The sequence below is a fragment of the Sparassis crispa genome, assembly GCF_003851025.1.
Source record: "Sparassis crispa DNA, contig_000002F, whole genome shotgun sequence".
Classification (NCBI taxonomy): domain Eukaryota; kingdom Fungi; phylum Basidiomycota; class Agaricomycetes; order Polyporales; family Sparassidaceae; genus Sparassis; species Sparassis crispa.
In genome coordinates, this window is record NW_020939749.1 from 2,765,544 (window position 1) to 2,779,224 (window position 13,681).

General features: G+C 54.6%; 4 protein-coding genes across 4 annotated transcripts; all 4 read right to left on the reverse strand.

The window, feature by feature from the left end:
* Positions 1–98: 98 nt before the first annotated feature.
* Positions 99–3,289, reverse strand: SCP_0309320 (Endoribonuclease YSH1; the record flags this gene model as incomplete). The annotated part of the gene is made up of 11 exons (XM_027756317.1): positions 99–581; positions 651–898; positions 950–1,091; positions 1,152–1,406; positions 1,464–1,613; positions 1,673–1,819; positions 1,983–2,172; positions 2,222–2,800; positions 2,853–2,944; positions 2,995–3,040; positions 3,093–3,289. 11 exons carry the CDS (start codon positions 3,287–3,289, stop codon positions 99–101), a joined length of 2,529 nt encoding a protein of 842 aa, XP_027612118.1.
* Positions 3,290–4,367: 1,078 nt separating this feature from the next.
* Positions 4,368–8,102, reverse strand: SCP_0309330 (predicted protein; the record flags this gene model as incomplete). The annotated part of the gene is made up of 11 exons (XM_027756318.1): positions 4,368–4,667; positions 4,727–4,796; positions 4,860–6,133; positions 6,190–6,689; positions 6,741–7,119; positions 7,168–7,311; positions 7,362–7,427; positions 7,483–7,599; positions 7,651–7,907; positions 7,968–7,982; positions 8,042–8,102. 11 exons carry the CDS (start codon positions 8,100–8,102, stop codon positions 4,368–4,370), a joined length of 3,183 nt encoding a protein of 1,060 aa, XP_027612119.1.
* Positions 8,103–8,683: 581 nt separating this feature from the next.
* On the reverse strand, positions 8,684–11,241 carry SCP_0309340 (hypothetical protein; the record flags this gene model as incomplete). Its single annotated transcript, XM_027756319.1, has 4 exons — positions 8,684–8,944; positions 9,006–11,026; positions 11,081–11,112; positions 11,168–11,241. The coding sequence occupies 4 exons, from the start codon at positions 11,239–11,241 to the stop codon at positions 8,684–8,686; spliced, it is 2,388 nt and encodes a 795-aa protein (XP_027612120.1).
* A 247-nt stretch (positions 11,242–11,488) lies between these two features.
* On the reverse strand, positions 11,489–13,571 carry SCP_0309350 (hypothetical protein; the record flags this gene model as incomplete). Its single annotated transcript, XM_027756320.1, has 4 exons — positions 11,489–12,406; positions 12,466–12,692; positions 12,746–13,034; positions 13,089–13,571. 4 exons carry the CDS (start codon positions 13,569–13,571, stop codon positions 11,489–11,491), a joined length of 1,917 nt encoding a protein of 638 aa, XP_027612121.1.
* Positions 13,572–13,681: the final 110 nt, after the last annotated feature.

Here is a 13,681-nt window from a genome sequence, read left to right on the forward strand (position 1 = left end):
CTCTATGTAACACCAGTTTGTACAAACATATCGTTGGCTACATACATATGTACATGAAGTTGCCCGACACGCAACACGTTCCGGGGCAGCAGAATCGCTCAGTCGTGCACCTGCAAGATGGCGTCGTCGTCCGACCCCGAATCGCTCTCCTCGTCTCCGCCCTCATGTCCCGGCCTATCTCCGTCCTGAAGGTGCTGTTCACCGTCTTGATTCCCAGGATGCCCTTCGGCCTGCGCGCTCACGCCCTCCGGGGTCCCAGTGCCCTCGGCGTTCTCCGCCTTCCGAAGTGCCTCAGCAGCGTGCTCCTGCACCTCCGTGGCGATGGCAACGGGCCTGCTTTCTTCCAACGGGGCGGCAGCTGCGGGACCGGATTCGAATATGGGTTCGGATTGGCGATCGGAGCCGGGCACCGCGGGCGACGCGCTGTGCGTCTGCTTCACTGCCTCCGCCGCCGCGGCCTCCTCGCTGAGGAGAGGCACGCCCGACGTGAACGCCTCGCTGAGCGACGCGATGGTCGACACGGCCATATCAAGCACCGACTCTACGCGCTTGCGAAGCGCGTCGTTTGCGCTCGTCACCGTCTGTACATGCATTTATAATCGGTTGGTAATGTGCGCACGGATACGACTAGGAAAGAGCGCGAGGCGTACCATGGATACAAGGTTGATAATCGCGTCGGCCTCGTCAAGCCGCACGAGGAGCGACGGTTCGTGGCTGTCCTCGCCCTGCTCGGGCTCGTCCGTCTCCTCCGGCATGTGCAGCTCGACCTCGCCAAAGTGAGCCTCGAGGAACATCGCGAGGCGCTGGATGCGCGTCACCGCCGCGCCATCGTCCTCGACGTCTGCATGCGGGTGCGGGTGCTCTGGCGCGTGCGCGTGGGTATGGGGGTGCGTTGTCACTGGGAGAGACGGGTGTCAGCATTCGAAGAACGAAGGGAGATAGGATGTACGTTTTACGGAGGCGGGGCTCTGGTCGATCCCTGTGATGAGCGCGAGCGTCGCATCGGCGATCATGTCGTTGCTCGCGCTCGAATCCCATTCTAACAAGAGCTCGTGCTCCTGCGTCTGCTTCACGTCAACCGCACCCATGACCTGCGCACTCTGTCAGTCACAAAAGACAACAGAGTCCAACGCGCAGGGCGGCATACGCACCCGGATGGTAGGCACGCCATCTTTATCAAACCCTTCCTCGACCTTGCCGAACATGCCCTCCAGATGCCACCGCACAAGGTCCCAGCCGACGCCGAGCACCATTCTCTGGCGCTGCGTGACCACACAGGTCGTCAGGCCCGCAAAGTCGCGAAGGTCCCGCGGGTCCAGGAGCGTGTACGAGTAGTCCTTCGAGACGAGCAGACCCGAGAGAATATCGTTCGCCTGTGGCGGCTTCGCTGCGAGGGCGCCGATCGCCTGCACGCGTGTGTGAATGAAACAAAACAGTCAGAGGGGACCGGAAGATATACGCACCTTTGCGACGCGCTCACCACGGAAGGTGAGCTCAAGCGTCTCGAGGTTCCGGGGTGTGTGGATCTTCACGTCTTCGTCGCGGCTCTTGTACCTGTTTTGCATGGCCGCTCGCAGACGGCCCATCGCGGTCTGCTCGCCATGTACTAAGACCTGTATGCATAGGGAAGAGCGTTTAGTCTTCAGTATATACATACAGGAGATTGACTCACGATGTGCTGAGCCTTCACCATCTCGATGAATTCCGAGTTCTGCGAGTAGTCGACATGGGCACTGAAGGAGACTTCGTCGACAGAGAGCTTGCGGGGGATCGTCGCACCCTTGAGGGAGATAATCTCCTCCGGTTCGCTTTGTATGTCCTAAGCACGTAGGAGAGTGGTGAACATGATGCTCGCTCAAGGGGATAATCACACGGCCGATATGGGTGGTGGAAAATGTCCATTGTTTCGCATCAGATACATACAAAACGACGCTCCGTACAGGCCCGCCGCCGCGCATCGGCCGTGAAGAGCAGTCACTCACCCGCGCCAAAGTACCCTCGATCGAATAACCTGTAATGATGACGCCGTTCCGCGAATCCGGTGCCCACAGCTCCAGCAGCTCTCGGCTAGGGCCTACCGTCATGAAGCCAGGACTTGCCAGGACGACGCATGGGGGTCCTTCAGCAATTTTGCGCTCCCAACCGCGAGTCTGAGGGACGTTCGAGATATGCCTGCAGAACAGAATTTAACGAAGGCCCGGAATATGGGTAACAGACGCACTTGAAGACGAATGGATTGTCTCGCTTAGCGAATCTTGAGCGCACATTGGCATTCATCGTATGGATGTATGTTTGGTACACCGCCATTGATTTCCGAGCGAGACTGGAAGCGTAGTAGACAGGGACGTTTTGAAGATCCGGGTGCTTCTTCCAGTACTCGTCCAAAATCAGGAGTAGTTCCTGTGCACGCCCAAGAGCAAATGTAGGTAGAAGTACATGACCGCCTCGTCGTATGATCGAGTGAACGAGGTTGGTAAACCTCAGCTCCTTCTCTTCTCTGCCTTCGAGCGTCTGCACACCGTATGTGCTCTCCACAATGAGCACGTCAGGCCGAATGGGCGGCACTTCAGCCTTAACCAGATGACGATCTTCTTCGCGAGAGTAGTCGCCAGTATATAGAATCTTGAGGCCCGCTATGTCAATGAGGAACATACAAGCGCCTAGGACATGGCCTGCATGGTATGGGGTGAACGTGACGCCAGGACAAGGAGTAATAACTTGATGGGCGGACACAGGAATGATGGAAGATAAGGACATTGATAGGTCAAGTGGTGAGAACAAAGCATCAGATGTCGACGAGCTGGGAGATCTGCGTCAGTGAACGAGCGAAATATGGCAGGATCTAGACAGACCTCATCCGTACGAAGTCTTGCATCATGAATTTGTGCAGCGCCTTGGTGGGGTGTGTCATGTATACTTTACCCTTTCCATCTCGAAAGTTTGTCTAGCGATAATTGTGAGCATTAGTGCTCGCACCAGACCAGAGATACCTACCTTCTCCGTGATGTACGTGAGCGCCGCTGCATGGTCGAGATGAAAACTAGAATCTCCGGATTATGCACGAGAGTATGGGATATAATGCTACAACTCACTGTGTAATCAGCAAGACATCCACTGTACTCCAGTCCAGCTCATCTACGAAGGGCAAGGATGCGATACCACTGTATGCCGGGTGGACGCCCGCATCACATACGATCGTTCTGCCACGGTATTGAATGACACAGCATGAGCGACCGACTTCCTGACCTGCCCCGAGGAGCGTTATTCTCAATGTCGGAACATCAGCCATTCAGGAGAATGAATTTGAGGTGAGGGTTGAGAGGAGGTCGTCGACGAGAGCGCGCCGCGGCCAACGCGGCATGTGATCCCGAAAAACATCTTCTTAAACGCGAACGGCGATGACCAAGAGCTCTGCCAGCCATAGTCGTACAAAATCTTCAAGCACAGCCAAGCACTCACGACAAGCCGCAGCCAAACATGCAGCCGGCAAACGGGCGAAAACGCGAGGGCGAGTTCACAAATCTCGCCTTGCAGAAGTCACTGCCGAGCTCGACGGGCAAGTTACGCAAGTGCACGACCTCTACACTGTACGTGTACTCAGACATAGGATTGACCCCGATGTTTCTCATCTATCAGGACATTCAGGTGAAACCATCCGGTTTGCCCTCACCCCTACCTGACGATTCCGTGCAAGTGTTAGCGGAAGTCATGAGAGGCTTATGAAAATCGTCTTCGCGATGCTCTGATACTGCGTCGGAGAGTAGCCGTACTTGTGAGCCACTTATCACCTTCCATCGATTCGATCTGCAGGCTGACTCTCGAATCTTCGTGCATACAGTGGTCGTGAATACAGCGACTGACGGTGGACCGTGCACTCGCTGTGCACGATTAAGTTCACTCAACCCGGGGAAAGCTTGCCTGAATAGTGGGATCGAGAAGCCATCGACGGACATGAGATACAGCCTGCTCATTGCCCCATTTCATTCAGCTAAGGGTCTGAAACTGCACGTTTCTCACCCTTCTCACCCATCTCACAACATGGTGTACCCAAACTAGTGCAACACGAACATAACCTATGATAATCATTCTGGCATATGCACTACGTACAACACACAAGTACAGGATCCAGCACCGGGGCGAAGTGGGAGTCTAGAACTAGTGCTACTACCTATATGTGATATGCTTTACACCAGCCAGAAAGAACGAAAAAAGCGAGGAGCTAGGATTGTCGTCAAAACAAAAACAAGTACAGCAGACGAAGTAATAAAAACAGAGGAATGAAGAAAGTGAAATAAACAGGAAAAAGGCATTCTCATCGTCCCTGGGTAATACAAGTGCGTCAGTAAATCGTCAGTCAATTCGTTTCGTTAGTGCATGTCTTCCCAGTTAGGCTTCGGCGAACCGATGGACAGCTTGCCCATCACTTTTCGCTGCCTCAGGTTCTTCACCTCCGTGTTCATCAGGTCCCGCAGACGCTCCAAGTCAAGACTGCGTTCAGCTCGCGAGCCCATGAGGAGATTGCGCCAGATACCGGCCGCAGCCACCGAATTATCGATCGGAAGCTGCAACGGACGGTGAAGGCGAACCATCTTCTGCATGAGATGGTCTGGGCTGGGGTAGATAGCATCGGGCCAGGCGATGCGGATAGCGAACCACCACCCCAGAGGCTGAGAGCAAGACAAGAAAGGTCAATAATAGCGCAAGAATGTAGAATTCTGAGACTCACGCGACCGTCCGGCAGACACCGCTCCGGGAATGTATCATAAGTGGTTAATGACCCATCAGGAAGAGAGAAGCTGAGGAATGGATAAGAGTCAGCGCGGGGACTCAATTTCTACAGAGATACGACCACTACACACCGATGGACGACCCAGTGGTTCTCATCGTTGCGGTGCTTCGCCAGTACGACCAAGAGCCTCGGAATGCCCTCAAGACCGAAAGGAGCCCACAGGTCTCTCAGCATTCCACAAGCATCCCCGTGGCGACCATTATATACAGCAGTACTGATCGCATCCGCCATGTTCGGCGGCACGAACAGACGGTCAACGCGTCCGCGAGGAGTGTCCGTCATTTTGGCCCTAACATAACGCTTGTACGTCTGCGTAGACCAGATACTCAACGCAACCTCGTCCACCTGCATCCCGCGTGTCGTGCTGTTCAGCGCGTTGTCGAGCTCAGCCATAGGCCATACAATAGCCCAGCTGAGCAGTCGCTGGTGAACACGCTGCCACGGCGGAGGAAGAGGAGGTTCGGTGCTGTAGTCGCCCGGCTGCCACACCTGCGGCTCTGGCATGACGATATCGGCGCGAGAGTCGTGAGGTATGGGCGGGAGCGGCGGGGAGGCTCGGCGATCCGTATAGACTCCCGTGTTCGTGTCAGGAATCTCGGGCATGCCTGACTCTGTTACGGCAGCCTGTACATCTTCATCGTCGTAGTCCTCGCCATCATCCCGCGCCACCTCCCAAGTCTTGTGCGTAGCCCCAGACTGGCTACCCGTCGGCTTCACCCTGAGCTTGTACAGCTCTTCCTCAAGATATTGCTGTCCGGGAGACTCAGCACGAGTAGGCATGTAATCGCTACGGCTGCCCATGCCGCGCGGGTCTCCATCATGGAGGTGCAAATCGTCCTCATCCTCGTACATATCCTCCTCAGGAATTGCCCCGCGGACGGATCCATCGTGATGATGCATGGAGCCAGGCAGAGTGTGCAAATTGGTCGACTCGCGTAGGAGCTCAGTTTCTCCGGGCTGGAACATGGAGTCATCACCCATCGTTCCGCTGGGTTGGGTGTGGATGTTGACCGTCTGGGTCATCGGACTCTGAGTATAACCTCCATTCATCTCAGAGTGGGAATAGTGATGATGGTGGTGACCATTGAGATAGCCACGGGATTCTGCGACGTAGGAATCGCCGCGGGAGGAACGAAGGCTTTTCTCAATCTTGGGCGCGAGAATGTCAAGACGTTCACGCATGTTGATCATGCCGTCGATAAGGTCCTTGGCCCATTCGGGCGGCTCCTGCGATGCGCCCAGCTGAGTGGAACGTCTCGAGCTAGGAGCAATAGCGTTGAGGGCGGCATTGAGGTGCACGCTAGGGTCATGGTCGTGGTAAGATTTACGGTACTGCTTAATAGACTAGATGAAAGGGAATCAGTTACAATGCATCAAACGCATGGGCAACGGCCTCTTACTTCGTTATCGTACTTCATGCCCAGCTTCTTCACTCGTGTCCTTACAGCCTTCCTCACGGCTTTCTTGACAGGCTCACCCATGGGCTGATCCAGCGCATGAAGCAGCTGGCACAGTTCCATGTCGTGGAAGTGCGAGTTCTGTATCTCAGGTTCCAACGCGGATGGCGCCATGGTGGACAGAGCAAATGATGTGCGGGAACGCGAGGGCCTACTCAGCAAGTCATGGACCATCCTTTGTTCGTCCGCGTCTAGATCCATCACGGGAGATGTGGGGCGCGATGGAGTTGGGGTGGCTTCTGGATCGTGGTTGGAACGTTTCGACCGCGTGGGGGACAAAGCAGCGGCAGCGGCACGCTGCAGCTCCTCATTTGTAGCGGCAGTCCTGAGGGGAGGAACCTGACTCGTATAGCTGCGAGGAGACATGGCTGCCTGCGATATTGGTCCTTGCGACATGGCTACCTGCGACATCGGTCCCTGCGACATCGGCGCCTGCGAGCGTCCTGAGAGGTTTAAGTAAGAGTCCGGCACGAATGGTTATTCGTTCCGCTCACCATCCCGTTGTGACCTTACTTCTGCGTAGTACTCAGCCGCAGTTCCTTGCTGCGGGATAGCATTGACCTCGGTGGTGCTTCTGACCGAACGTGCTTTCTGAGAGGGCTCCTTGGTGGTAGGTGCTCTGTACCTCGATTTTGTCATCTGAGAAGCTGATTCTGACGGCGCAATCGAGCGCTGGGGGGACGGCGGTCGTTGCGAAGCAGTCTCCTCCATCATCGACTCAGGCAGAGGCGGGTAGACGGTGCGTTGCGTCTTCTGGGTGTTGCGCGACTTCAGGGACTGACCATGAGATGCAACGGAGCGCGGCGACCAGGGTCTTTCGCCCCCCGTCCGAGCTGGAGAAAGAACGCGTGATTGTGCTTTAGGAGACCTGATCTGAAGAAAATGTTAGCTCCCCGTCGCTCGTTGCAATTCATCGCGTACCCCGTTCGCCCCGTTCGCCCCGTTTGCACCAGCGTCGGCAACAGACTGCGCCTTGGTAGAGATAGGTCGCGTGTGAACGGAGGGCGACGCCACAGATGCTGGCAGTGGGACTCCTGCGGCCGTAGCTGGTGTCATCCCGAATTGCTGACAGAACTTTAGCAACTGGATACGAAGCACAACACAGACCTTCCTACCTGGAACGGGTTGGGATGGCTGGACGTAAATGAAGCTGTGTCGATAGGAGAAAGGGGAGCGTTCGTCTTCAATAGCGCTAATTATTACGGCTCGCTGATAGTGGTTGCTTTGGAGACCTACCTGACCATTGTTCCAAGGAGCAGGGCCAGGGGGCAAAGGTCCGAAGTTGCCGAACGACGATCCATAGGATTCGAAGTGGGGACCAGGGGGATCATCAGGACCGGGCTCGTGCTCGGGCTGCAGACGACTAAGATGACTGAGACGCGGATGACGATAACCAGCACTCACGAGACCAGTGGTGTGGATGGGAATCGTGCGGGCAATGTCCGAGCCGTTGGCTTCTTGCACGTCTGACCTAATCTCGATGCCCCCATTCCTGTGCTCCTCGTAACCGGCATCCTCCTCTGCCAGTTCCTCCAGCCTGCGACCGTTGGTTGAGGCACTGGCTTTGGAAAGGGGGCTACGCATCCTGCCACTAGACCGGACGCTAGCCCTATCCTCTTCATCCGGTGGAGCTTTCTGCATACCCTCGAGATACAGCAGCACTGCAAATTTTTATATGTAAATTGCCGAGACTGTATGCTGAATGTGAACAAACTAATCACCTTTTTCACTTGAAGCTAAACCGGATAGCGTTCTCTCAGCTCTGATACAAAGATAGAATCTCACAATGACGTACCCGGAGTGCTGGACCTCAGCATGAAGGTTTTCATCGCATCCGGTGCACCCACCGCGGACATATTGAACTTGTATGTTTGTAGCAAGAGATTGAGGTAGCAGTATGAACTCGGAAGGAGAGCAAGTTGGGGAAACAACAGAAGCCAAGGTATGCGAGGGAATCAAATGCAAGAAATGAGAATACGAGATGCTGAAGTAAATCGGAACGGCCGTTGAACAGATGGATTGCAATTAGTGTCGAATGCCTCGCGATGTCCTCGTGTTGACAGACGCTGTTGTCGTCTATTTGGCCAATTACGAACCGCCACAACTGCATACCTCCGACTCATGCATCGACATTATCCTCACAACATCTATTATCTGTCCGCACAATTGTTAGCTCAGCATAGTCTGCTTTTTGTCTGGACGCAGGATATGTTCGTTCAAAATCCCTTCGGCGGATAAATTTTTGAGGCTCGCGGAAGAACCCGATCGATCCTGGAAGCATCTGTGGCACCATACAGGGCAAGTGTCGTTGTACGAGCACACCGTCACTGCGTCCATCCGTACAATGTGTGGCATTAGTTCTAGTGGGTAGCTATATGCACGATAGCACAATGCCAGCCAAATGCTTATCTGCCGAATGACCGAGTGCCAAGATTGCCTAACCCTCTGAATCATTCTTCTCTGCCTCTGTCCAAGACTCAATGCTATCGTTCGTCATTTGCGACGAGTCTAATTCCAACGCTTGCACATCCTCGTAGGCGTCAACTCCGACTTCGTGTGTACTCACTGCACCATCTTGCTCTTCCGCTATTCCTGCCCGATTGGCTCCATTTTCTGCCTGGAGACGATTAGGACTGCCAATGTCATCTGGCATGTAGCCTCTGACCGGTGTGACCGTTGCTCTGCTTAGGACTGGGTTCTGCAGAGTTTGGCAAAGCTTTAGACCCTGTATATGCCTGTTGCTTCACAGAATATCGTACCTCAGATGTTTTCGCGTCCTGATCTGTTGTTATATCCCGGGTCTCGTTTTCCATTTCGTCGACCTTACGTGCCGGTCCGTCGTCTTGTTGTTCTTCCTGTTCTTGTTCTTGTTGTGCTTCTTGTCCCCCTCGTAGAGGTGATATGAAGATACCAGGTGCTGGAGCAAAGGACGGTCCTCGTGGCGGCGTCGACAACGACGAGGACGCTTGAATTATTTCTTCCTCCCCAGTGTGACCACCAGGATTATCCGAATCACCAGGTGGTGTACGAGAGTGCTCACCGTGCGCATCCGACCAAGCAGTGACTTCGTTCCAGTAGAGCTCGTCATCTTCATCACCATATACAACAGTGGCATGCTGCGCTTCATCCAGAATATGAGATGTATCATCAGCAGTTGGTAGAGGCGGAGTGGCCAGCATATGGGAGTTGGAGTCGGAACTGAACGCGAAGGAGAAAACGTTGTCGTCTGAGTCATAGTGTCTTTCCTCGGGTACATTGTGACTGACGCTCTTCACTTCAGCGCCTGGGTCGAACTTCTCCCATTTGAAGTCCAAGGCCTCAACGTCAACATCCACATCACCATTACGGTAGTCCAGAGCAAGCATGTAGTCGTCCTCTTCCACAGGGTCGGAAGAGCACGGGTCCTCAGCTGGCGCCTCGAAGTACACTCTCTTGGGCGAGACGCTTGGAGGCCTGTGCCCGTGGGCCGGTCCAGGAATGGAGTATGGTTTGATACGAGGTGTAGGCTCAGGCTTCAGAACAAGAGTAGGCTGGCGCCCCAGCGCTGAGTGCAAGCCCGTATGGTTCAGTTTCGGACTATCGCTGAAATCGAGGGAAGAGTTGGAACGTGATTTGGGGATAGGTCGCCGTAAGATCAGTTGTGGAGTGGCTTCTCCCTCGAATGCCTGAGCGTAATCACGTTTCGTGTGTTGCAAGCGAGAGCGCGAGTGAGTATGCGTTTCTGGATTATTTCTTCGAGTTTCAATCGGCATAACAGGAGAGAGCGAATCGTCAATATGTGGACAAGAAATTGTGGGAGATGGCAGCATAGCCGGAATTCGTGTGTTTGGGTGGAACGAGCGGAGCGGAACGAGCGGGCCAGGCTTAGAGTACGGAAGTAAGTCAAGAGCCTCATCTGGGATGGAAGCATCAAAGTGAGCAGGATCGAGAACATTTGAATGTGATCGAGGTGTAGGGCGGACGGCGACAGGAACGGAAGACTGCGTGGGCGATATAGAAGAAAGAAGAACAGTGGGACCTGCTGTTGAGAATGGTAGGGGATCGGTAGCTCCAGACAGACCTTCGTCTGCTAACAGAGAAGCTACCCAAGATTCTTCGGCAGGAGACTGAGCAACGTCGAGTATTCCTTCTTGCGTTACCGCAGCCAAGGGGAAAGCGTGGTCATCTTGTTCATTCGCCGCATTGTCAACCCCAATGACCCGAGTCATTGGACGTGGAGGGGGCATTTCAAACCCTGCTCGAGGTGGATAGAATGCGAAAACAGGTTCATCAGGTTCAGCATTTTGGAGCAAAGGAACTGGAGGGAAGTCGTTATGATGATTGACAGTCAGCGGAGAGCTAGAGCCCTGGACACCATCCGTGACGATAGATGGTAGGAGGACGCGCAGAGGATGGTGAACATCGAGGGACAAGACCGTGTTGCAAAGCCATGGAGGTAGCGGAGGGCGGGATCTTCTAGTAGCGCCCACTTTGACTTCTCCGTCGCCGTTCGCATGACGCTCGTCATAGAATCCCTCCATCCTTTCCACAGACGTCTTCATCTTGAGCACAGAGAATCCTTGACCAAGCCTGCCTTCACTGAGGTCGCTATATGCGCCAACCGGCGTCTGCGGCAGGTCATAACTAGTCCCAGAGGAAGAAGACACAGCGCGACGGCGACTGGAGCGGGGTTTGGAATGCGTGTGTAGGACATTGACCGTGTCCATCATGCGGTCAAAACGCGAGTTGAGACCGTACGTTTTTCGCCGACTGACGGGTTGTCCCAGAACACTGGACGAGTCTAAGAAATAACCCAGCATAAGATGTACACAATCACTTGGCAAAACAGACGTACCATTATCTGCGCGTTTCCTCGGTCCATACGCACTGGTGCACAGAATGTGAGTGGAGACCACACACAATCACCCTGCAATATCCTCACCGGGTGCCAGATATCCCGCTGAGTATAGAAAGGGTGTCGATGTCGGAGACGAAAGAGTCAGCATATGTCGGCATACGGAGTATGGGGTTGTCACAATTCGCGCTCAAGCCGAGGGCGGTGCGCGAAGACAGAGGAAACGCGAGCCACGTGATCGCGTCGCTGCAGTAGGACCAGTGTCGAATCTTCGAAGGCTATGAGAAAAAAGTATGCATTCCTATATATAGAAATCTGAAGAATGTGGCCCTGCAGGTTCAATATCAATACTATAGTACTATTACATTTCATGAAACTTCACCACATCGCTCCCTAGCGTTCGTCTAGCTATCCCATCAACGCCGCGATCTCCTTCGGAATAGCAGGCCTCTTCTTCCACTCTACCTCCCAACCATCAGGAGCACCCTCCTGATCTTCAACACTCGGCAAGCCAAACACAGCAGTCACAAGCCACGTATCTCCCTCACTCGCCTCGTGTTCGTCCATGAGGGTAGGAACCACAGCACGCGGAACCATCAAGTTCGTGTTCGCATCGGTGCGCAGCGCGTTCCCCTTCCTGCTCGGCCGCTGTCCAAGCTCTGCGATGCCCGACACGCCCGCCTTGGACGCCGCCCTCACCTCGGAACCGTTCTCCAACGTACCGAAATATTCGCCTGAGGAAGGCTCCAGCGCCCTGCCATCCTCCCGCTGTCCATAGATCGCGAAGCCGCCTTCAGCCGAGAGCAGCCGCCTGCCCGTTCTTATCCTATGGATACGTAGGTGCCACAGCGGCGCCTCCTCGGCGGGAGGCACCAGCCATGTCTCTACGGCGACGTCCTTCCAGGGGTACCACATCGACCGGAGCCACCTCCCGTCCTCAATGCGCGCCTCCTTCGTCTCTCGCCTGCACTTCCAGACTTCCCCGTCGTCGTCGCTCAGCATAAGTGCACTGTCCGCACCAAGCTCTTCTAGCGTCAGGCTTCCAACAGGAACGCTGTATCCGAACGCGGACGAGTACGCAAATTTTCCGTACTTCGCAGCGCTCTGCTTGACTGGATAGGAGCATTGCTGGCCAGAGGATAGGACGAACGTGTGTCCGCCCATGTTCGTTGCGATATGCAGGGGTTTATATAGCGGCTTGGTAGTCTCGAGGAGGCTCGCAGGGTATGGTTGTTCACCTGCCTGCCAAAAGGGGTGCGTCGTGGGCAGAGCTAGTGCGATAAATGATTTGCAGCACCAATATGGACTTCCCGGCGAGTTATAATTCTGGTCACAGATACCTTAGGGTACGCGCAACATTGGAGAGATGTGAATAGCTTGCAAACCTCGGTCATATTGTGGTTTGGGTAACAATATCCTATAGTAAGCGTTCCGTCGGGATAATATGCTCCTGCTTGTCTAGCCCAATAGCGAATGTTTCGCAGCTGGAGCCCTTTGACTACTCCCCAACTGAGTGGAGCAGGGAGTTCAACATCTGCAAAGGCGATCGCTCCCCAGAAAGATGACATCGCGAAACGATAAGTCAGACTTCTGCCGAATGGGATCGCGCGTCCTGGCAGAAAGACCTCAACCACGGCAAGGCGGATGAAATCGGTAAAAGCTAACCTTCAGGATCAAAATAATGCACAAAGTCCAAGGCAAACTGACGTGCGCGGTTTCTGAACTCTTCGCACCTGATGGGGTCTTCTGCCTGGGCGAGTTTAGAGTACACGAGCTGCGCGTATTGGATGGCGAAGGAGGACGAGTAATAATCGAGCTGAACGACGCCTTCCGGGCCATCCCTGGACCAACCGCCGCCGATGTAGAACGTATCGAGATGGTCGAGGTCAGCCTTCATGCGCTTCGCGTCAAACTTGGACGATCCAACTTTTGATAGCCCGAGATTGGAGAACACCTTCACACACGAATGTAAGTCCGACCGAACTGACCATAGCGGCGAAATACTGACTCGGAACCACAGCCAATTCGTGTTAGGCATCTCCTTATCGTTCATTCCACCGAGCCAGGTCTCAAGACTCCTCTTTCCCTGTTCCGGGAGTGGATCCCACAGATGCCCCTTCGCGACGGCAAGGGAGAAACCGATGGCCGAACACTCAACCATCCGCTGATCCTTATCCCTCATATTTCCCCAGAACTCCTCATGGTCTGGATGGGTGCCATTCGCGAAACCGTTGACCCATCGCTGCGTGCCCTCGTATGAGCCCCCGCCGGCCAAGAGCGATGCAAGGCCCCAGATGGGACGAGAGAAGCCCTCTAGCTGAGCGGCTATGTCATCGTAGTGAGTCCCTGTAAAGCCAAGGTGGATGCGAGCACCACCAGGTGAGGTATGTGAAGCAAGGGGGTCGAGAAGACCAATCAGATATCTGGAAAGATCTGCCTTTGTTTCCACGGGGTTGGAAGAGAAAGGGCTACTGGTGGTGAACAACGACATGACGGACACGAAAACCCAAAGCACATCGAGAGCAGACGAGCCATGTATTCGATGTCTACACAGAGGTCAGGAGCCCAGAGAACCGGACCGTACGAGGAGCTTATGCCGCA